This window comes from Myodes glareolus, chromosome 18, assembly GCF_982192425.1.
Source record: "Myodes glareolus chromosome 18, mMyoGla1.1, whole genome shotgun sequence".
Classification (NCBI taxonomy): domain Eukaryota; kingdom Metazoa; phylum Chordata; class Mammalia; order Rodentia; family Cricetidae; genus Myodes; species Myodes glareolus.
Window position 1 is genome coordinate 34,710,293 of NC_142043.1, and position 24,430 is coordinate 34,734,722.

Below are 24,430 nucleotides of genomic sequence, written 5' to 3' on the forward strand. Positions count from 1 at the left end.
GGCGGCAGTCGAGCCGCAGCGCGAGTCAGTCGCGCCGAGAGCGCTGGGACAGGACAGCTCCGTTCGTCGAGGGTCTCCGGTTAGCGACGCGCGATCTCTCTGGGCCATGGGTAAGCGGCTCGAGGGCGGCGCTGGGGTCGGAGGGCTGGGGACCTGGAGCGATCGCGACCCGAGGGGCGACCAGAGGGGCACCCGGGTGTCGGTGTGCTGTCTTCTCGTGGAAAGTCGGGGCGGCCAGGGGCTTCCCAGGCGTTTATCTCGAAACTCTCCTCTCTGGCTCCGGACTGAAATTCACTGAGCCGCCCACACTTCCTGCTGCGGTTTCAATCTCAAGCTGCTCTGGGCCCATTTGTTGTGACAGCTGTCAGCAGCAGCTTCTCGGCCGCGGGCCCCTCCCTGCCCCGTGCCAGCCCAACGCTTCTCAGAACCCGAGGCGCCTGGGCCGCGCACCGCGCTTCCCACTGCTGCCGCGATTCCTGAAAGTGACTGCGCGGGTTTTGAAGAACTTGCTCAATGCGCTTTGAAGAATCAACGGTTCCTCTTTCTGCCGAGGGGCATGCTGATGGTTTGACGGTCACAGGCTTCAGGTCCCCTCTCCTTCTCTCTTCTCTTCCTTTTTCTTATTGTTTCCCTGGCAGGAAAGACGGCTTCTTTTTAGTTGCCCAATCTTCTGACTTTTCCTCTCTTCCCCTGAATCCTTCCAGAGGGACAGGGTGGTGGCCCTGGACTAGGGGTAATTAGTGGAGAGAGGGCAGAAAGGTAGCCTGCCAGAGTGCAACGAATAAGTTTGGCTTTGCTCTCAAGCTCGAACTAGGGGCACAACCACGCCACCTCATCCACAACCCTCCACACTGCCCAGGCTCCATGCCCTGGCTGGGGTCACACTCTACACCCTGGCCCACAGGCACAGTGGGGTTGCCAACCCTGGGCCCAGAAGGCCTCAGATTCATCCCAAATTGTGCTGGTATGGCCTCAATCCCCTTGTTCGTAGAGTCTTCTGCTTCAGAGGAGGGGTCACGGCAGCCAAAGGAGGTGACAGGTGCTCCTTGCCCTGCCCCGTGGACACTGTTGGGAGGTACATCTAAGGGACTCAGGGCCTAAACAGGATGCCAGGGCAAGGGGAGGGCTGGAGATGTTAGCTAGAGGGTCCACAGCATTTACAGCATCCAAACTGACTGCTTGGCCTAGAACCTGAAGTGACGGAGGCAGAATGGGTCTTAGCTCCCTCCCCGTCACTATCTTTTATTACAGTCAGAGAAACTGAGGCACAGAAGCAGGCTTAGGTCTGATAGTGAGTGAGACTTCCTTGACTCCCAGGACTCCTTGCCCCTCACCCCTTTCCGAGTGGCCTTCTGTTGCCCTTGGTAGGAAGCTGGTCCGCAACGGTCTGCATTCCCTCGTGGAGCAGGGTAGCAGGCACTGGGGCTGGGGTGCGGAGAGTAGGAGGGGAAAGGCGGCGAGGTAGGGAAGTACCCTGTGTAGGGGTTCTCCCTCTACTGTTGACTCACCCCTCTGAGCCTTGTTTCTGCACAGGTGGGGTGGGAAAACCGGAAATGATCCATATATAGGACTCTGTTTTCACCAACTGCAGGGGCAGAGGGGCGGGGCGGTGGCGACTCAGTCCTTCCAGGAGTAGAATTGCTTAGGCTAGAATTGGGTAGCGCTGGGAGTCTGGAATCTCATACTTGGTGCCCGTTCGCCTCTCTCTGCCTTCATGTACCCCTTGGGACTCTCATCTTGTCTCTAGCCACTGACAGAACTTATTTCTCCCTGCCTTGGCAGAGGTGCCGAGGGGAGGCTGTGGCTGGTTCTGGCTCCTCAGACTCTTGTCCAGCTGTCCTCAAGGCTGGCTCTTGATAAGACCCCCTCCCCTCCCCAAACGGCCCACTGGAGCAAGCCCAAGGAGGAGAATGCCAGGCAGCCGGCTGCTGGGCCACAGAGTGGACTGACCGCTTCAAAGGCTGTCTTTGTTTCCTCTCCAGCTCGAGCTAAGGGAAACTTAAGCCAACAACCTCAGGCAAGGGGGTGGGGCCTGTGTCTGCTGGTTGTTACTGAGGTTGCTATTGCCATTATTGCTGTGACTGACGTCGTGTTCCCAGTCAGTGAGTTTTCATGAAAGGAAGTGTCACTTCCTTCCCATCACAGGGACGGTGACTGGGGTAGGCAAATGAAAGCGAGGAGGAAAGTGGTACCCACGCCTAGCAAGCTTCTCAGCTCCGGGGAGGTGTGTGGGCCTTGAGCGCTCTCTGAGCACCCGAGTTCTCAGAGCAAGTAGACTCATCCCATAGACTTAGGTCAGTTTTTCGGGAGCACCCTAGGGAGAATCAGACGCCACGGGGACAGGCAGGTGTCACCAAGGATGTGTGCACACTTGCAACTGTGATTTGTAGGGGAAGCCTGCATACATGCTTTCTTCGGTTTAGACTATTGGTCATTGAGCCTAGCACCCCTATTATAGAGACGAGGGAACAGAGTTACAGAAAGACAAAAGACGTGCCCAGCGTGGCATGATGCCGCATGTCTATAGTCCCAACACTGGGAAAGCTAATCCAGAAAACTGTAGGTTCGAGACCAGTCTGGGTTACGTAGAGAGACCTTGTCCAAAACAAACAAATAAACAAGTCAAGAGGCATCCCTGGGGCACTAGAGTTCCCCCTCCTCCATCCTGTACAGTTTCAGCTGATCTCAGCTCACTGGCTGGCAGGGCAAGGGGCAGGCTTACAGGGAGGGGCCTCTCCTTATCTCTTAACCTATCCCATTGCCTCCTCACTGATTCCTCTACAGGGTGCCCCCTGCCACTTCCATCTTCCCCTCTTTTACACAGAGCCTTTGTCTCCTGAGACAGCAGTTCCCACTTCTTCAGGGACCCTCGGTTGTGTCCAGTGGTTTTCCTTCCTTAAAGGTTATAAAGTGTTACCCTGGATTGCAATGATGGGGCCTGCGAGACTCCGAGGCCAGGCACATTGATTCATATGGAACTTCTGCTGCTTCCTATTCTGGGCGCAGTTAGCTCAGTTGTCCATACTGTCCTGTACTTATTAGTGAAGTGGGGCTGCAGAGAGCCACTCAAGCAATGTGGGTAAGTTTTTACCCTCTGAGCTTAGATGAGAAAGGTGAAGGTCTCTCTGCCTATGTACAAAGCTCTAGCTTTTAGGGTTCAGGGCCTTGGAGCAATCCGACTCCTGTGGTTTGGAATCTCGGCTTTGACACTGGAAAGGTGTGTGACCCTGAGGCAAGTTATCCAACCTCGCTGAGCCTCAGGCGTGACGTCCATTCAAAGGAGGAAGATTCAGTCAGGCTTGTAGTAGATGCCCAGCCCCAGACAGACCAGAAGAGATCAGCTTTGGTGGAGCCGCTGCTGCTAGCGCAGCAAGGGAAATGGGGAGTGGCTTGGACACACCGACTTTGGCAAGCTTGCTCTGATTGGAAAGAGAGGCTGAAGCTGGGCTGGGAGCTTAGCGTCTAGGGGCCGAGCTGCCTCAGACATCTTTGGAATTGACCAGAAGTCAGTCCAAACCCAGGAAGGACTGGGGCAGCCTTCCTGTTGCACCCTTCGCCACCTGCCTGGTGCCTAGGACGGGACACTGTCACTCTGATGGCTTAGCCTCAAGGTAAGGAGCCCCAAGGTGCTGTGGGGTGAAGCCCTGCCTGCCATTCCAACCATACAATTATTTTCTTTGCTACTTCCTAACTAATTTTGCTACTGCTATAAATAGTGATGTAAATTCCTGATATGCCGGATATCCGATATGCGACCCCTGGGAAAGGGTCATTTGACCCCCAACGGGGGTCACGACCCCAGGTTGAGAACCACTGCTTTAGAGACTGTGCCTCCATCATCCTAAGTCTCAGAGGGAGTGTTCTTCAAAGAGGAAGGTCGGAGGAGGGGGCTAGACCTCCATGTAGTGAACCCTGTCATAAGATCCCCCCAAATTAAAACCACACATGGATGCCAGCACTCCGCTGTGAGGGGAACAACAGAAAGTCCAGGAATGACCCCGGACATGCTTCTGTCAAGTGGGAGGTTGTGGGGAAAGTAGCATTTCGTTTACTGCAGAGGGCGTCGCTCCACCAGCACTGGCAAACACCTGCCCAGTGGAGGAAGACATTGGTAGACCCTGACCTCACACCCCACACTCCGCACCAGAGGAGAGTTTAGACGCACTACAAGGACCCATCCACCCCCGTTATCATTATCATCTCGGGGATGGAAAGAGTCCTGCCTGAGTGATGTGGTGGAGAGCAGACTGTGCTTTTAAAACATCCGTCTTCTTCTCTATTCATGAGGAGGAGGATATAGAGGCACTGGCCAGGAAGGGATCTCACACACGAGCTCTGAGGTGGACGAAGACTTGGGTTGTGGTAGCAGCAGTCAAACAGGGAGAGGTGGGTTTCTCCTGTCTTACAGGCAGGGTGATCCTGGGCCACCAGTCCCTTCCCACCCCCTGTACAATGAGACGTGGGACCCAGCCTGCTACTCCATGTTTGGGCCTCGTCTTAGGAGGTTCAGGAGCCAGGCATTGTCTACTCCTGTGGCTGAGGGTTTCCCAGAAGAACCTTTCCGACAAATGCATTACCTGGACCCCGTACCTATAAATGATTGGGGAAATGAGGAGTTAGGACTGCTAGGGATAAGACAAGGCAACCCTGCCCCCTCATCTAAAGCTGCAGAGGTCAGGGCCCAGAAGGTCCTGCCAGGGACAAAGAGAATGGTAGTCCTGGCCAGGAAAGAATGGACACCAAGTTCATTTGGGGACTCAGGACACGGTGGTAAAGAAAGTATTTCCCTTTGTGGCTCAAGGTGGGAAGCTCTGATCCCTCGTCCATTTGAGGCCGAACAGCTTGGATTGGCAGCTTCCTTTCCAGCTAACCTGAGTGCCCTACTCCAGGAGATTCTCCCTGAGTGAGCATATAGATCCCGGAACTGAACGCAGAATCAGGACTAGAGATCACCTGCCTGGTGGCTGTTCACCTGCAACCCCCGGGATTCCTGGGAGCTCTCGATTCGAATGAAGCCCCACTCAGGCCCATAAGCGTCTGTCTTTGAAGTGGGGTGGGGGCTTGTCACGGTCCGACGGTGTTGTTGTTTTGAGATCTAGGGACTGCGTCACGCTAACTCTTTGGCAGCTGGAAGCCCAGGTCGCACTAAGGGATAGATGGAGAGTCTTTGCTGCTGCTGCTGCCAGAATCTGAGGAGCAGCTGGAAGGGAGATAGGAGCATGCAGAGGCCTCAGGCTGAAGGAGGACTGGAGCGAGATAAGCTTCTGGTTCCTAGGTTTGGGATTCAACAGAGGAGGCAGAGGACCCCCCCAGTCATGGAAGCAAAGCCTGAGACATGGAGTTTCAAGGAATGTGGTAGAAAAGGGGGGGGGGCACTTGTCAGTTCCTGAGATTTCTGGAGACTGACCATGAATCTAAGACAGCATCCAAGTCTCTTTGGACTCTGGCAAGAGTTAGGATGAGCATCTCTGTGAGCTTTTTTGGACACTCCATGCGAACTTTGCCAATGGTGATGATAATCACAGCAAGCCATCGACCCAACGGTCAGACAGACTTTGTCTTGAGTTCTGGTGCCCGAACTGAAATGCTGAGCCTCGTGACCTCTCTGACTTCAGCTTCCCCCTCTTTAAAATGGGATCCCTGCTGCGACTAAATGAGGGAATGTACTGGCAAAGTCAGGTACCCAGAGGCAGGGACCAGGACAATGTGAGCAGACACAGGCATGGATGTCTACTGTGTGAACAACTGGCAATGGGAGGGCCTTTTGGGACCTGAGCATCCTAACACAGCTCCTCTGGGTCATGTGACTGTGGGACAGTGCCCACAAGGAGATCCTTTTCTGCCTGTGTTGATAGGAAAATCTCAGCCTCCAGCAATGAGGGGTCTCGGAGCTGGAGCAAGCCAAGAGCTGGTCTCATTGTACCAAGTTGGTGAAGAGAAAAGGGAAAGTTGCCAGATCACGCCTATAATCACTTTATAGGTAGAGACGGAAGCTCAGAGATTCTCTGGGCTACACTGCGAGGCTATTTCAAAACCCCCTGTGCTTGAAAGCATAATGAGATGTGCAAAATGCCACAGTAAATCTATTTCTTTGTATGTCAACCGCACCCCCAAAATGATTTAAAAACGTGCCTGTGTAGAATGTACAAGGCCCTAGGCTCCATCCCTGAAAACACAAAAGGACAGATTAGCAGAAGATGTGAGCGTCTAGGCCAGGTGTGCTGGCGCATACCTTTAATTGCAACATCAGAGAGATGGAGGCAGAAGGACCAGGAGTTCAAGATCATTCTTGGTTACCTAGGAAACTGCAGTCCGGGCTACATAAGACTCTGTCTCATAAAATGGGAGCAAAACAAGGTCCCTTTTAGTTGGACATGGTAGCACATGCCTGTAACCCTATCCTTCAGGAGGCAGAGGCAGGGGGATTCCTGCATGGTGTACAGCCAGGGTACACCATGAGACACTGTCTCAATTAATTAAAAAGATTTGGCTCCAGATCTGATGCCAGCCCAGCTCTTCACCTGAGGCAATATGGATTGCTATTTCTGCAGTGGTCAATCTGTGACATGTTTATAACCTCCTGACCAGACCAGAGCATCACTAAACAGTGTAGTACAGATGGCTTCTCTCAGGCCATCGTCACAGTCTTGAGTCTCTGCCCTTCTTACCTGGCACATGTCTCGAATGGGGCCAGAGGACTCTCAAGGACAAGAAAGGGAAGGACTGGCATGCTGGAAGTAGCCAGGCCTGGGAAAGGCCAAGCAGAGGAATGGATCATAGCTGATGTAAACAGTCATCACGAGCCTTGCAAGTGAGGGCATCCTGGAGCCTAAGAGACTACACGGGGCAACTGGCCACGGGGGACTCATGGGTGAAGTCTTGATAGCGTTCAGCTGAGCTATTGTAATGAGTTCTGCCTGAAGATGGGCAGGATTGAGAGAGAGGATGTCCTCAAAACACACCTACCTGCATTCCTCGCGCTTGATCCTAGGCAAGAATGGTGAGGCTGAGGGTTTCCTGCAGAGATGTGGGGGTGTGGCTAGAATAGATGAAAGGAAAGGGGGTGGCTGCCGAGTGTGTGTGTGTGTGTGTGTGTGTGTGTGTGTGTGTGTGTGTATAGAGGAACAGCTCACGTGTCATAGCCGATACTGGCCAGTAGGGGGCACTCTAAAAGGACTATGAGCACCCACCCCTTCCATGGCTGAAGGGAGGGGACCAATCCTCAACTCGTGCACGTTCCTCCTACCTGCATCTCACCTGCTCTCTCCTCATTCGTTCCTCTCTCCCAGCCACACCTCCTGCCAAGGGGACGAGGGAGCAGTCAGAAGAGGGTGACCCCCTAGAGCTCCCTGTGTCTCCCAAGCCTGATGAGGAGCAGAGCAGCAGCCAGAGCCCCATCCAGCTGGAGGTGAGTTGGATAAACCCTAGACCTCTTCCCTGCTGTGCTCAGCCTCTAGGGAACCTGAGACACCCTGAGCTCTGAGAGGGAGAGAAGCCTCTGCCCCATGCTGCAGAGTTGAGGGGCCCCACGTTGGAAGATGCAGGATCTGGGCACTAGGCAAGGCGGAACCTCACCCAGAATTCTGCAAATCAAACAACCCGGACTCTGAACAGAAAGCAGACAAACACGAGTCTGCAATGTTCAAAAAACATTCCCAAACCAGGCGGTGGTGGTGCACACCTTTAATCCTTGGACTTGGGAGGCAGAGGCAGGTGGATCTCTATGAGTTCGAGGCCAGCCTGGTCTATAGAGCGAGCTCCGGGACAGCCAGGGCTACACAGAGAAACTCTTGACCTGAGTCTAGGCACTAAGCTCACAGTTGTACCCAGGAGAGGAGGCTGGGTGCTCCCAGGTAGCCTATGGTTGGGACCTTCAGATGGCCGTGGTTCCCAGTGTCCAGCTGTCCATCAGTGGGGTCCATCCATGCCTCCTTCTCTCTCCCCAGGACTCTCCTGAGGCCGGCGAGGAGCGGGAGGAAGAACAGGCCTTCCTGGTCAGCCTCTACAAGTTCATGAAGGAGCGACACACGCCCATCGAGAGGGTCCCCCATCTTGGATTCAAGCAGAGTACGTTCCAAGGGGAGGTAGATTTAAGGGGGCAGCCAGGGGATCCTCCCAGACAGGACAACAGGCAAAGACACCTCAGCACCAGGTGACCCTGGATGCCTCCAGCCTTCAGGGGTTGCCTATGAGAAGGATGCCTCCCTGAAGGCAAAGGGGTGGAGCTGGGTGCCCATCCTCTCCTCTTGACCGTCAGGCCAGCCTGCCCCATCCATCACAGTGGTCTTTCATCATCTGGGAGTGTGTGGGGTGCAGCACCTGACAGCCTGTCTTGCCTCTTCCCTTCAGTTAACCTGTGGAAGATCTACAAGGCTGTGGAGAAACTGGGGGCCTATGAGCTGGTAAGGAAAGGTTCGCAGCCATAGCAGGAGCTGGGGAGCAGGGTGGTCAGCAGGGCTTCCTGACCTGTAGATTGAGGAAGAACAGAATTCCCAGGTCTAGCCCGAGTGCTGTGGGAGGAGGGACTGGGTGCTGTGCATCTCAAAGCAGGTTTCTTCCCACTCACATCTGGTCCACCTTCCCCTACTCCAAAACCCGCTTTGCCTAGTAGTCAGGTAGCTCCTGGGAGGGAGAGCTGGTGCGCACCAGCAACCTTCTCCTGCATCCTGCCCCTGGCTCTCGCCCCCTCCCTGCACGGGGAACCTGGAGCAGAGAGGGTCCCGTTGGCCCATCTTCTCTGGTGTCTTGCAGGTGACGGGCCGCCGACTCTGGAAGAACGTGTATGATGAGCTGGGGGGCAGTCCAGGAAGCACCAGCGCGGCCACATGCACGCGCCGCCACTACGAGAGGTACGGGGTGCCCAAAGGGTGCTGCACACCTAGGCCTTCCCACTTCCGGGGTCTTAGCAGTTGTGCGCTGGGAGTGAGGTGCAAAGATGGTATACAGATAGATATGTTACTGTATTGGGGCCTGGCGGTGTATATGTGCTACAAGCATGTCCTTGTCAGGGTCGGGATCTGCAACGAGGCGAGGAAGAGCTGTCGCGTGCTCTATGCACCAGCAGGGAGGAGCAGGCAGCTTTGGAGACAGCAGAAGATCTGGTGGGGAGGAGTCAGTGGACTTTAAGGAAGTCCCGCTGCGAAGAGCAGCTGCTGAGCTTCTAGTGGACACACTGGCTCTTCCCCAGGCTGGTCCTCCCATATGTGCGGCACCTGAAGGGGGAAGATGACAAACCACTGCCCCCAACCAAGCCCAGGAAGCAGTACAAGATGGCCAAGGAGCTGAGGGGGGACGATGGGACCACGGAGAAGCCAAAGAAGGCCAAGGACTCAGAGAGGCAGGTGGACCAGGTAAGCGCCGAGCATGGTGAGGTTGTTTTCACAGCTCCATGCCTACTCTGGCCATGGCTTCTGACTCCTGCTTGGAATGCCAGGAACCTGCTTCAGGGCGAGAGCTGGCTGAACTTTGGGTTTCCTGAAGACCAGCGGACACCTGCTCACATGCATGACGCTATGCTGGGATTGCTGGGATACTAGGCTGTATCTGCTTGGGACGGGCACCTTGGAAACCTTTTGACCCAAGGTGTTGCTGAGGGCTAAGGTGTTGCTGGGTGCCCTCTGAGGCCTGCTACCTCCAGATCTCCAGGTTAGAAGCACAATCCAGCACCCGACTCTAAGACAAAGCCTTTTCTTATTCCAGACCACACCGGGAAAGACCAAATCAGATGCCACTGGTCTGACGCAGCCTCCTAGCCAGGGACCCTCAAGGGATAGCACAGAACAGCTAGGCCCAACAGCTGGGCCCTCTTTGCCATTCATGGGTGCTAGCGGCTGTCCGGAGGCCTACAAGCGGCTCTTGTCCACCTTTTACAACAAAGGGGCACATGGTATCATGTCACCACTGGCCAAAAAGAAACTCCTGGCCCAGGTCAGCAAGGCAGAAGCCTTGCAGTGCCAAGAAGAGGGCTGTCGTCATGGAGCAAGGAGCCCCAGCAAAGACCTTCAACAAAGTCCCCAGAACCTAAGAGGGCCAGCTGAGAACTCTGAACACCAGCAAAACCCTCAGGAAGGATTGCTGCCCCCCAGTGGCAGCACCAAGGTGGAGGAGGTGCAGGAGGGGCCCCGCCCCACAGGCCCTACTTTCTCAGGCTGTTTTCATGCCTACCCAACTGAAGTGCTGAAGCCTGTCAGCCAGCACCCTAGGGACTTCTTCTCTGGCCTTAAAGACAGGGTGCTGTTGGAACGGCCTGGTAAAGAGGAAGGGCTGTCAATCAAAGAGCCCCAGCTGGTGTGGGGTGGGGATGCCAACCGCCCCTCTGCATTCCATAAAGGCAGCTCCAGAAAAAGAACCTTCTACCCCAAGCCCAAAGCCTGCTGGGTGTCCCCCATGGCCAAGGTTCCAGCGGAGAGCCCTGGAGTCCCACCCCTCCTCCCCAGGAGCCCAGGCCTTGGCAACAAGCGCAACTTGGAAGAAGAGGGCTTTGCTCATGGTGGCAAGAAACTGAGGGCAGTGTCTCCCTTTCTGAAGGAGGTGGATGCCAAGGAGTGTGGGGGCAAGCCTGCAGCACCTGGCGTGGCTGTATCCTGTCTGCTGGGCCCAGCCCTGGGGCCCACTCCTCCAGAGGCCTACAGGGGCACCATGCTGCAGTATCCTCTGAACTTTGCCAGTAGCCCAGACCCTCTGAAGGGCCAGGCCACACTCCCCTTCAGTCCCCTGGTCATCCCAACTTTCCCAGCCCATCTCCTGGCTACGACAGGCCCCTCACCCATGGCTACCAGCCTGATGCATTTCCCCCCCACGTCCTATGATACCGTCCTCCGCCACAGACTGGGCCCGGCTTCATCTGCCTGGCACATGCCACCTGTCACAACCTATGCGGCGCCTCACTTCTTCCACCTCAACACCAAGCTGTAGGTTGGAGCCTGTTGTGCCGCGCTGTGAGGACCCGATGGGTCCTCAGGAGGGCAAGTGCTGCCGGGAACCTCAGGCCAGAGCCCACTGCCTGGAAGTCGATGTCCCCCGCCCACTGGCACAGATGGGGGTGGGTGTCAGTAGGCTTGTCTCAACAAATCAGCCTGAGCCCAAAGCCCTGGGACCAAGTTGTGGTAAAAAAATCACAAAAGTACCTGAGCTAGAAGTATTCTCTGCACAGAGGCCAAGAGGACTGAAAGGCTAAGGAGCTAGATAGCAGCTCAAGGCATCTAGGTTGGCCATGAAAAGTCGAATAAAAAGACTGGTGTGATCGCACCCAGCCCTGAGGTGTACAGCGTTGGACTTTTGCAAGGGTAGGTGAGGCAGGAGCAAGCTTGTGGATGCGGTCACCTGTGTGGGAGCAAAGATGAAACAATGCCATTTTGGTCTGGATGTTACCACCCCACTGGAGGGCAGGCTGAGCCAACTCAGCCTCTTCTGCCCAGATGAACAGAGAAGCTTGCTTTTGCTCCTGCTTCAGGGCACCTACCTGGCTGTCGAGGTTGTCATGGTTCAACGCCTAGAGCTCACTGGTGACTTGGGAGACACCAGGGAGGGGCTGTGAGATTCCAGCCCTCCAGGCTGAGCCACAGACCCACCCCCAAGACGCCTATGCCCTGCACCTTTGAGCCAGCGCTAGGAAGGGAGCTGCTTGCTTTAAGAGGTTCGTGCTGTGTGGTTCAGGTTAGGCTCGGACTGTGTGGTTCAGGTTAGGCCTACAGAATTCCTACTGTGGCCTTCTCAGCAGTTGGGATACAGTTGTGAAAGGAGGGAGTCTTCTGAGGGTACTAACACAAAACCCAAGTCATCTGTCCCGGTAGTGGGTAGACTCGTGAACCCTGCTGCCTCATGCTCCCAGTGACCTGCCGCCAACACACCCACTTTCCTGCTCTCCATACTGGATTTGGGGCGAGGGGCCCCATCTCTGCCTGGGAATCCGTTGCCAAGCCACAGTAAGTTGCAGCTGTGTTTGCTCCAGGGGCCCACAGAGAAACCCTATGGTTTAGTACCCTCCTCCCTTAGAGATGGCTTGATCTGCCAGTCCCAAGGAGACTGTCAGTACAGCTTCATAACTGTTCCCGGGAAGGTAGTGCCACCAAGGCCCAGAGATGCCAGGGTGCCAGTGAACCGGGTCAGCAGATGGTTACTGACCTGCATCATAGGAACACATCCTTTTCCCAACCTCAGGCCATGGGTAGGAGGGCAAGATTTTATGGCCTCCTTAGTTCACAGGTGGTATGGCTAAGCCAGGGACAGGAAGTGTCATTGAGGACCCCTGGTTTGGAGAAATGGTGGTCAGGGAAGGTAGCTGCCTATGAGGGGAGCTGTAGCATAGGCGTCTTCCAGGACCGGGAGGGAGGCCAGAGGGAGGAGGGGTGTCCAGTGATGCGCTCAAGCATCTTCCAGCTCTCCCACCTTCCTTCTGGAGACACTGAGATGCCAGCCTGTGTATGCAGATGACTAGCCCTGAGCGCACAGCTGCCCCACTGCGCCCATGTGCTGCGGACTGCAGTGGTGGCGCCCTCTGCAGGCACATCTGGAGAATGCACATCTGGTGAGGTGATGGATTCCTGGGCTGGACTCTGCCACCTCTGCCTAAGCAAAGACACTAGAAATGAACGCAAGCTGGGCTTCTTGGAAAACGTTGGAACTCTGCACTGAACACCTGCGTATTTGCCTCCTTCCCACTGTGAATGAGAGAACTGAGCCCAGAGGTGACTCCAAACACCGTGGTAGCTGATGGGGGCGCACGCCGCACACATCTCCCCATGTTCATACTCGTCTCCCTGCCCCCCACCCCGACAGGCTGCCTCAGAGGACCCACAGGCCAGCAGGAGTCCCAGTGTCTTGTGTTCAGTGTGTAATTTGTGTTCGGGTCTACTTTCAAACCTTTCATGGCATTTGAGCGGCTAACGGCGGGGAGGAGGCAGAGACCACCCTGGCATTGGTGCTGATCCCGCTCCTACCTGTCCGTGGTCCCAGCTCCTTTCCCTGGTATCAGCTTAAGTGTGATGAGTTAGGCATTTGGCAGGCAATACCTTTGTTTGCTTTGGGGGTTGACGTTTGCTGCCCCTTTAACTGTCTTGGGTGTTCACCTTGGTGGCGTTAAATGTGCATCACCTGCACTGGCCTGGTGTCACCACCATAGTTTTAAACAGTGGCCGAGAGTGTTCTCTAGAAGACTTTTAGAATGGCTAGAGGGGGTGACGGAGAAGCAGAGCAGCAAGTCCCCAAGGGAGTGGCCAGAGCGTGGGGTCTAGGAGCCAAGGGGCCTGTGGGGTTGGGACAGAGGGACCCAGAGATGACTCAGGCTGGGTTTGGTGCCTTCTAGGCCGGGGGCGGTTGGGCTTTTACACGAAATAAAAGAAAGATGGAAGAAGAGCGTCCTGGCTTCTGGAGTTTGTTGTTTGCTTTCTCTCTGGTGCTGGGGATGGGCTCCAGGACACGAGGCATGCTCAGCCAGCTCTGACCACTGAACTGCATCCCAGCCCCAGTCTGTGGCAGATGGTGGGTGGATCTGGGTGCTCTGGAGCCCAGAACAGAGCAAGTAGCCTCTCCTTGGAGATGCAGGAGACAGTATCTGGACCCAGGTCTGCAGATGCTGTGGACACGTCTGGCCAGTGTTGCTGTTTGTACTGTGAGCAGAGTGAGCGTGGGTGGGGGCTGGGCTTGGAGAAGGACGAGGGAGTGAGCTCACAGAGTGGAGCCAGGCTGGCCCAGGGCATAGCTAAGGCATCTGAGAAGCTCCAGTTTCCACTTGAGGTTACTGGCAGGAGTATCATTGCACCCAGGAGGCCAGCTGGATGCAGTCTGAAGGCAGGGGACAGTTAAGCCCCACTCCAGTAGGAGCTGCAGGGAAGGGCACAGATATGGGACCAAGAAGTGAAGCCAGGGAGGGCAGAGCTGGGAACAGGTGGTCAGACCTCCAGACCTGAGGTCCGGGTGAGCTGTGGGCAGTTGCGGGGGGTGGGCTGGGGCGGTGAGAGGATTGGCTGAAGTCAGTTATTGGCTGCCTGATGAGGGAGAGCAGGAATGGGCTGTCAGAAGAGCTCCGACATGGGAACTCTGAAACACCACAGATAAGGGCAGCGGGCATGCTGGGCGGTCACAGCAGCCAGGGTAAGGTACACAGGCACCGGTCAGAGGGAGCTGGGCCCTAAGCAAAAACACAGTACAGGAGGCAGCAAAGTGTAGTTCTCACATGAAGTCACTGGGGTGGCCAGAACCTTAGGCTGGCAGAGTAGACCTTAGGAGAAGCCAGAGGCAAGTGAGAAACTTTCATGGCTTTAAAGGGATTTCAGTTAAGAGCAGAGGCTGCTTGAGATGTTTCGATGTGTTTGTTTGTTTTCCAGTGTGGTGGATGGAACCCAGAGCCTTGTGTATGCTACGCAAGTGCCCTACCATGGAGCTACATCCCAGCCCTTAGGTGTTTAAAAACAATAGAACTAACAGCATTTAAAACATTGCATTTCTTGCCAGGCCGTGGTGGCGCATGCCTTTAATCCCAACACTTGGGAGGTAGTGGCAGGAGGGTCTCTGTGAGTTCAAGACCAACCTGGTTTACAAAGTGAGTTCCAGAACAGCCAAGGCTGTTACACATAGAAACCTTGTCTTGAAAAACCAAAAACCAATCAACCAATCAAACAAACAAACAAACAAAAAAAACCATTGCATTTCTCTTGAGTAGCCACATTGGATGACTTTCTGAATCAAGGCGGGAGGAATCCATCTACCATACTCCTTCCGCTCCTCTGGTGCCCAACCCTTAGGGTTAGTCCTGGTTCCCACCACTCAAGGTGGAGCTGTAACACTGTTCAGACACTAGGTGGCAGCTGCTGTTCTTCATTGGTTATAGAATCAAGACCAACTTTCTTAGCTAATGACTCCAAGAGCATTACTGCTCAGTTCTTCGGAAGGCTCCTGGGCAGGAGTGCAGAGCAATCGCTGGTCTGGCAGGGCCAGTGAGGCGGACACATGTGAGCACAAGCTCCCGAGACCAGCGTCACTCACTGGGCCACCTGAACACCTGCATTCTCTGACCCAGACTGTCATTTAGAATGGGCTCTAGACCCAAATAAAGAGCAGTACCTGCTGAACACACTCCCCAGCCTACCAGGGGCAGCCCAGCCTCTTGTGGACAGCCGCTACTCCTGGAAGCCACCATCTGCCTGGCCCTAGCTGTCGGGCTCCCCCGTGTAGGAAAGGCATTGGCATACTGCAAGGGTAGCAGGAAATGGGGGCTACCAATGGGGGTCTTCGAAAGAGAAACTCCTACCTCTACATGTTCAGAGGCTCTGTCCTACCACTAGGCTTCTTGTTGCATGCTTGTGCCTTGGGGTGGAGAAGACCAGGAAACTGGAAGGCAAAGGATTCTGACCTACACTCTCCCATATCCAGTGCACCAGTGACATTCTTGGATTCCTTCCTTGCAGGCAATAGAAATGAAGGCCAATCAGGCAAGAGAGCTCCTGAGGGGCTCAAAGCATGAGAGAGAGCTGAATACCAGGTCGTGATGGACGGACTCAATGTGAATCCTGTTGTTAGGGATATTTTCCTAACGCGAGCTCTCTGCCGACGCAAAATCCCAATCAAGCCAAATCAAAACAAGCCAAATTAAGAGATATCCAGGTTTAATGGGAGTTCCTGCGCTCTTGGGTGGCTCCGAGGGGAAACCAGGGAGCCTGGTGAACGGGACCACCCAACGGGAGGCAGAAAAGGTGACCACGTGTTCCTCTTTTGGGAGTTCACTTAAATATTCTTGGGAGTGATCCTGGTCTCCCCCCCCCCCCCCGCCCCGAGGAAGGGGTCAGGACCTGGCCTGCTGGGATTTGGAGTCCAGAGTGCTAACTCTCAGGGTCAGGGGGCTAGGACAGATGCAAGGGGCTGGGGCCTAAGCTCCCAACTTAACACCTGTAGCTTTTCTCACTACCGTGATCAAATTACCTTCAGAAATCACTCTGAGGAGGGATTACTTCTTTGGTTCACATTTTCAGAGGCTTTATTTAGCCCGTGGCGACTGGGTCCTGTATGCCGGAGTAGAGCATCTTGGTGGCAGAACCACGTGGTACGGGAAGTTCTTCAGAGAGCATTCGAATCGGGTAAAACCTCCAAAGACGTGCCCCAGTGAGCTACCCCCTCCAGCTCTGTCCCAGTTCCTAATTTTCAGAACCTTGCAAAATAACTGCCAATTGAGGGTACCAATGTGTGAGGTACAGCCAGCTCCTAGCCCAGAGGTTGCCACGGACACCTGTTTTCAATCTGTATTCAGTGACATTTGCTGGGAACCTGAACCGCGTTGAAGCCGTAATATTTGTGCTCTCCAGAATGTCCCCTGCCTGCAAAGCTTTTGTCCCTGTCCCCTGAGCTGCTGTCCCAGGCAGTGGTTAGATGATCAGCAGCAAGCCACAGGCTCTGCCTGCCATCCTTCCAGTCTCAGTCCTGAGGGGCTCGTTAGAAGAGAAGCTGACGCTGAGTCCTGAGTTACCTGTGCTGAGGCTGAGAGTAAACGTGTGTCATGTGGGTCGAAAGGCTGGGTGACACCAGGTGCACCCCCTTTCTCTGTCTCATCTGTAGTATCAAGTGAGTCGTTTAACCTCAAGAGTCAGGGTATTTAGAGAAAGCTCTGTAAACGAGGGCTCTATGAATGTGAGTCACCGCTTCCCTTGCCAGCTTGGCCATGCCTTGTCCTGTCCTTTACCTTACCAATTTTGAAACCCCTGCATGTGTTCTGACCGCTACCCTTTAGCTTGCCTTCTGAGTCAGAGTCACTCTGACTTTTGGATAGTGTCTGGGTCAAGAATGGCAAGTCAACCTTTGTGGTTGTCTGCAGCTCTGGACTGACTCATTGTGAAAGTGATGCAATTGATTAGTAATGTCTGCCAAGGCCATAGGAAGGGGAGGGGAGGTTCACCTGCTACATCGGTGCCATCTCTGTCTGGGGCTTGATGATGGGCTGTCTGATGCCAGTCCCTGACCTCACTGCTACATCTCGGCCTGGCTCTGGTGGTTTCCCTCCCACAGGAGCAAAGACTAGGAAGGCAGAGTTTGCAACTGGGAGCTCAATCCAAGAAGCCTAGGTTGGGCAGTGCTTAGCCATGAGTTACAGTTTGATGCCTAAGTAGTAATAAGAAAGGGAAGCAATAAGGAGAAGCTGTTAAAAGAGGTTTGAGGACACCTGGCAGTGGTGGTACACATCTTTAATCCCAGCACTCAGGAGGCAGATATAGGCGATCTCTGTGAGTTCGAGGCCAGCCTGGTCTAAAGAGTGAGTTCCATGACAGCCGAGGCTACACCGAGAGGCTACCCTGTCTTCAAAAACAAACAAAACAAAGAGGTCTGAGGAGATGGCTTAGCAGACTTATGAACTTGTGATTCCAAGCTTGACGAGTTGAGTTTGATCCCCAGGATTCACATGGTAGGAGAAAAACTACTGGAGTTGCCTTCTGACCTTCGTATGTGTGCCACGGCATGCATGTACCCCCCACCAGACCTCCATATGTGTGCCATGGCATGCATGTACTCCCCCACCAAACAAACATATGTAATCAGCTGGAAGGGGGACCATAGGAGGAAGGCAGAGCCAAGGGAGAAAGATTCTTTCAGCAGTGGCTAGGTGGGAGACATGGTTGGGATGGAGAGGTGGAGCTTACCATGTCATTTGTAGAAAGGCCTTTGATATAGAGCTTGTGGCCTTGGGCATAATCAGTAGGTGATAAATTAAAAGAAGCATGCCAAAATCCAGCTTTGACTAGCTCACCCTGCTTAAATGTAGCCCACAAACTGCACTGCCCCCAAATTAAAACCCCAGGGTCTCAGTTTGGAAAGTTTTGTCCTCAGGCTTCTGGTTCTCCACTCCCCATAGCAACCATGCTCTGCAATTCCTGCCTGGGTTGAGCCCTAGGGGGTAACACACACTGCTCCTGCTACCTGACACTCTCTCCTCACCCACATGCCTCACCCCGAAGCCTCTTCCTCCAGGAACCCTGGCTCCCATCTCAAGCGCCCTCACAGCACCCAGTGCTCCCCATCCTGCCACTGCAAACCTACATCTGCTGCCCAACCCTGCCCTCTGCTCACCTCCAGCTCAGTGACATATCCCCATAAAACAGGGGTTCTGTATTCGCTAATGCGTTAGAGCGCAAGTGTCCACTGGCAAGCCTCACAGATGCATAAGCCCTGCTGCTTTGGGCAGTTCCCAGGGGATTCTGGCATGTGCAAGAGCCAGAGAGGCTCAGAATGGTGGCCCAGAAGAGCAGCTCTTTCCACCACTGGCTTGGCTGTTCGCTTCAGTTATGGGAGAGGGCTAGACTTCTTATCTGTAAAAATATGGTCTATACCCCATTCCTTCCCCAGCTCTGCACACAGACAAAGCAGACATTTCTTTTACTTCAGTGACCTTTCTTTCCACTTTGGGACAAGATCCATGGTTTTCCTCACTATTTATTAAAACAGAAAAAATGAGACTTGGAATTGTAGGCCACTGTGTGAGTGTGTATGTGTGCGTGCACGTACATGCACATACATACATGAGTACAGACGTCTACACACACACACACACACACCATGGGACGAGTGGGGAATCAGAGGATGATCTCAGGTGTCCGTCTTTGCTTTCCATCTTGTGTGAGGCAGGGTCTCTTTGTTGCTCACTGCTGCCATTGTCTGGCTAGCTGGTGCAAGCTTCTGGGACATCAGGATTCCTGTGTCCACCTTCCATCCTGCTGCAGGAGCTCTGGGATTGCCTACACAGGGTACTACTGGGGTCAGCACTGTAGACCTTTGAGCTGCTCAGGACTAGGCTGTTCGTCTGGACAAGGGTATTTGAAGTTCTGCTGTAACCACGTGCCAGAGCAAGGTAAGAGACACCAGAGGAGCCAGAAGCTTGAGAAAACTCTAATGTAATTTGCAGACAATGGAAAATAAAGTCTGTATTATCAAGAAGCCATGGAGGGAGAATTCTAGGTAAGTTTTGTGCTTATAGCTATTGATCACAGCTAAGAAAAGTGACTCAAAGTGTTATGGTAATAAATACACTTAGCTGGGTGGTGGTGGCGCATGCCTTTAACCATCACTCGGGATACAGAGGCAGGCAGATCTCGGTGAGTTTGAGGCCAACCTAGTCTACAAGAGCTAGTTCCAGGACAGGCTCCAAAACTATAGAGAAAACCTGTCTTGAAAAACATAATAACAATAGTAATAATAGTAATAGTAATAATAATAATAATAATAAATACACCAGATTATATACTTGACCCAAAAAAGAGGTGGCCTCTTCATGGGTCATTAAATGATTACACTATCTTGCAAATAGAACTTCATTGTCAAATATCAGGAAAATGGCATGTTCAATCTTTCACACATTTATATAATCAAGATACGCATGTATTATTACATATAATACATATAAAATAGTATATAAAAAGGAAAAAAGGCACACTAACTCCCTATCTCAAGCAGTATAATCTGTGCCTGAATCCAACGGAGATGTCAGAAAGATTTTAAAATTATTTTATTATTTTAAGTGTACAGTGCTTTGTCTATATACTGCATATGTATTTGCATGTATGGATGTACATCACATGTGTACCTGGTGTTAGCAAGAGGCCAGAAAGGGAGGGTATCACATCCTCTGAAATATCTGTAACTGGAGTTACAGATTTGGTTGTGAGTCACCATATGGATGCTAGGAATTGAACCCAAGTTCTCTGCAAGAGTAGCCAGTGCACTTAACCATTAAGCTCTATCTCCAGCCTTGAGACTTCAAATTTTTTCAGTGAATCTTGATTTAGTCCTGCTGGTTAGCTTATAACGGTCCCATTTGCCGGTTAGAAACCCCAGATTTAAGGAGTATTCTCCTTTTGAAGATCTATGAGCTATTAATGGAATTGCCCGGGATATTCGCTCTACTGCCTAATCCTCACTCTGGAATGTTATGCTGGGGAATGTAAATGTCTTACTGTCCATGCCCTAAAATGCCTTCTTTTGCATTCTATTGGCAAACAAATCAGAATTACTTTTTATCTGTGGATCAACAAATTCGCAATTAAAAAGAAACAAATGGCCAGGTAGTGGTGGCTCACATCTTTAATCCCAGCACTTGGGATGCAGGTGATCTCTGAGTATGAGGCTTGGTCTACAAAATGAGTTCTAGGACAGTCAGGGCTACACAGAGAAACTCTATCTCAAAACAACCAACCAAAAAACCAGCCCACCAGTGGTGGCGCACACCTTTAATCCCAGCACCCAGGAGACAGAGGCAGGCAGATCTCTGAGTTTGAGGCCAGTCTGGCCTACAGAGTGAGTTCCAGGCCAGCCAGTGGTACACAGGGAAGCCCTGTCTCAAAACAACCAAACAAACAATATTATAGAGCAGATGTCACCAAGTATTTAAAAATTTGTCCACAGTCTTTGAGGACATATTGTTCTACTTTGTTTCCTACCACATCTCTGTTTAAGGCTAGCCTGGACTACAATAGCAAGACCTTGTCTCAGAAAAGTGAAAATGAAATCAGACTATCGGGTCAGTGATCCACTCCCAGAACTCACTGTACAACAAGGAGGAGGGAGTTGCTTAGTCATTTCACTGCTCGCAGGTCTTGAAGGAGACCACGCTCTTGGCAGATTGCTGTCTGCACCTGTGGGGTTGAAACTATGAATACTATATAGAGAAACAAGTATGTCAGTCATATCATATGAAACCTACTATGTAGCCAGGGATGAGCTTGAACTTCTGCCTGCCCTGCCTCCAGCTCCGGAGTGCTGCTATAACAGATGTATAGTCCACGCCTGCTTTAATTTGGTGCCGGAGATCAGACCAGGGCTTATTGCATGCTAGGCAAACATGATCACTGAGCCACATCTCCAGTCTTATTGGCCTGTTTTCATCGTGTGTGTGCATGTGCGAAACTAGGGATCAACTTCAGGTGTTTTTCCTCAGGAGACACACACCTGTGGGTTTTTGTTGCTTCTGTTTTGAGAGAAAGTCTTTCTTGCAGCTGGGACTTGGGGTGCATCTGTTAGGCTAGGTTAGCTAGCCAGCTCTGTCCCAGCTCTGGGATATACGTGTGAACCACCAAACCCAGCTTCTTTCACAGGTGTTAGAAACAAAACCTAGGTCCTTTCGCAGAAAACACTTGACTGAGTGAGCCGTCTCCCCAGCATCTTGTTTTAAATACAGATGTTTAGTAGTATTTGTTTTTGTGATTTTTTTTAACTTCTAAACTTCCTGTCTGTCCACCCCCCTCCAAAATGCAGGAATTCCAGACAGGCACCACCATGTACAGCACCTTTGCCAAAGCTTACCAGCTTCCTGGTACAGGAAGGACGCTGGGCAAAGAGTATGGCTTCCCTGATTTGTAACAAGAAAGCTTGCTGAATAGTAGAGACTATAGATATCACACACACACACACACACACACACACACACCCCACCACACTTTTCAGTAAGTACAGCTTTGAGTAGTGCTGCATCCAAGAACTGGGGCCAAGAAGAAATCCTTGTCTTCCTTACGGGAAGTCTAGCCTTCATGTTGAGGAAGTGACTAACGTCTGGAGTGGACCAGGCAGCCTACACTTGCACAAAGATCAAAAGAAAACCAAGGAGACAAAGGGAATGGAGAGTCCAAGTGAGGGAGAGAAAGGGAAGGCAGAGAGAAGCCTCCTCCTCCAGGGGCAGAGGAATGAAGGTGGGTGACGGTACCCACGACTTTTCATTGATGGTTACCTAACACCATGATAGTTACCTTGGTCCCTCCACACTGGTCGTCCTCATGTCACAAGTACCATCTTTCCAAAGGTGTCATCAGTCAGATGAGACACACAAACCTGCAAGGGCTCCAAGACAAGTCAGGGGCTCCAGTGGTTTACAGAGGTCACCGCGTGTGGGAGGAAGGCATGGAGCCTCCTACTCAGCCATTTGTCTATTGGAGCTCAAGTCAGTAAGGAATTTGTAGCTGCTGGGAAGAGAAAGGCTCACTGACGGGAAAGTTTCCTGAGTTTTGTTTCTCTGTGTATTCTTGGCCCTGAAACTTGATGTAGTTTAGAACTAAAGCTGTAAACTGTGTTTTCCTTATCTGTGTTTTCCCTGAGGATGGCTTTATCAAACTGTGTTAAATAGAGACCTTTGAAAGGAAATGATGCCTGTCTTTGTTTTTTGAGACAGGTTTCTGACTGTACAGCTTTATAGCTGTAGACCAGGCTGGTCTCAAACTCACAGAGATCCATCTGCCTCCCTGCCTGACTTGATGCCTGGCTTAGAGATAAGCTTACATACATGTAATATTTCTGAAATTCCCCAGTTAAGCAAATTAAATTTATAACTTTCAAGGTGCAAAAAACTTTTTTTTAACCCACCACTCAAGAGAGGCAGAGGCAGTTAGATCACTGAGTTCAAGGTCAGCCTCTACAAACAGAGTTCTATTACACAGAGACCCTGTCTAGAAGAAAAACATTTTTAAAAATTTTATTAGATGTATTTATCACTTTTTTTTGCCTGCATGGTGTCTACAGAGATCAGAACATAGAACAGATCCCCTGGAACTGGAGTTAAGGATGGTTGTGAGCCACCATGTGAGTGCTGGGAACTGAACCCAGGTCTTCTGCAAGAGCAGCACGTGCTTTTAACTGCTGAGCCAACTCTCCAGCCCCAGCAATGTGGGTTTTTGTTGTTGCTTTGTTTTGAAGACAGGGTCTGGAATTGATTATGGAGCCCAGACTGACTGCCCTAGATTGCTTTCTATGTGATAAAGACTATGACCAAAGCAAGTGGGGGAGGAGAGGGTTTACTGGCTTACTCATCTTGACCAATAGCCCATCAATGAGGGAATCTTGAGGCAGGAACTGAAAGAGGAGCATGAAGTAAGAAACTGAAGGAAAGGCCATGGCGGAGGATGCTTACTGGCTTGTTCTCCATGATTCCCTCAGCTTGTTTTCCTATAGAACCCAGGAGGACCTCCTGCCCACAGGTGGCACCACCAACAGTGGGCTGCGCCCTCCCACATCAATCAATCAAGAAATGTCTCACAGCCTTGCCTTCAGGCAATCTGACAAAATGCTTAAGTGTAAGTTTTGAGTTTATGTAATTTTTTTTATAAGAATATGATACTAGAAGGCTAAAAGGAAAAACCTTAACCAGGTCAACTTAACAGTGCTCAGCAGTGGGGCTGGCAAGACAGCTCAGCAGGAAGAATTCATTCCATCAGACATCACTATCGAGTTGCCAGAAGCCCTATCATGACCTTCAGAAGAGACACTGAGTAAAGTGCTAATGACATAGACCGTTCAGCAACCATGCACTGTGAGTCTTCACTCCATCAGAGCCATCAGCAGCACTGGTGGCTTCCCGTATTAATCTACTTACCAGAGACATGGATTGCTCTGCCCGTTAAACAAAAGCAGTATAGTGTTACTGGCTAATATCGGTTAGTTTTAAATGTTTGCTCAGTTGAACTTTTTTTTAGTGGGGGGCTATGGGGAGACTCAATTTGCATGCTAGGCCCTGGCTGGACTTTCAGCACCATAAACAAGTTATGTCATATAATGTAACACCTCAGAGCACACATCAAAAAGGATGTATAGGAAGGTACACTCAAAGGCACTATAGGCCAATCAAAACTGCATTCTAAAAAAAAATGTTCAAGAAACCCACAAATGGCAGGAAAAAAGAAAACAAATACAACAGAAAACAGGAACCAAATGGGCAGACTGAAGCCCTGACATATCTATAATTATATGTAATGCTAACAGTCTAAAGCTACCAATTGAAAGATTGTCAGAGGGAAAATCACATGCTAAATGCAGTCAGTCCACTAGACGTTCACATTTCATATAATCATACAGGTGAGTTTAAAACAAAGAATGGAAAAAAGAATACAAACGCTAGTCAAAAGAAAGCCAAGGGACTGAGTGCACTCCAGTGTGCACAGGCCCTGGGGGTGGGGTGGCAAGAGACAGAAGTCAGAGAAGATTAAGACAGACTTCAGACAGGGATAGGGACATTACACAGTGATAAACAGGTCAACCCACGAAAAAGACAAAGGATTCCCAAATGCATCTGTACCAAAGAACAGAACTGAAAAACAGATTATAGTTGGAGACTTCCTGACAAAACATGGCAGAATACCACCAAAGATACTTAAGAACTGTGAGCAGAATTTTACTGACATCTTACAGACTCTAACAGCATCAGAATACACATTCCTTAAGTGTCACAGAGCACTGGACAAAGTGGACCACATCCCAAGACTGTTGGGAGCCACCTGGAGGCACAGGTGGTCCTGCAGTTTGGAGGTAGCCACGTGGGGCTGAGCAACCCTGCCTGCACCCTTGCCTGCACATGCTCAGACCAGCAGAATGGCATTAACCAATCAGGACAGCGTTCAAGCCGCTCCACCGTTTAAAAGCAGATGCCTCGGGACCCTACTTCCTCTCTCTAAGCTTTCTCTCGTCCCTGCTCTATCGT

General features: G+C 51.9%; 1 protein-coding gene across 2 annotated transcripts; it reads left to right on the forward strand.

Annotated features, from left to right (window-relative positions):
* Positions 1–13,354, forward strand: Arid5a (AT-rich interaction domain 5A). 2 transcript variants are annotated; one of them, XM_048430374.3, is made up of 7 exons: positions 1–110; positions 7,290–7,408; positions 7,947–8,067; positions 8,350–8,402; positions 8,752–8,849; positions 9,188–9,350; positions 9,700–13,354. In XM_048430374.3, exons 1-7 carry the CDS (start codon positions 107–109, stop codon positions 10,912–10,914), a joined length of 1,773 nt encoding a protein of 590 aa, XP_048286331.1. In that variant the 5' UTR covers positions 1–106; the 3' UTR covers positions 10,915–13,354. The 2 variants fall into 2 exon arrangements, with proteins under 2 accessions (XP_048286331.1, XP_048286332.1); XM_048430375.3 differs by lacking the exon at positions 1–110 and adding an exon at positions 443–3,611.
* Positions 13,355–24,430: the final 11,076 nt, after the last annotated feature.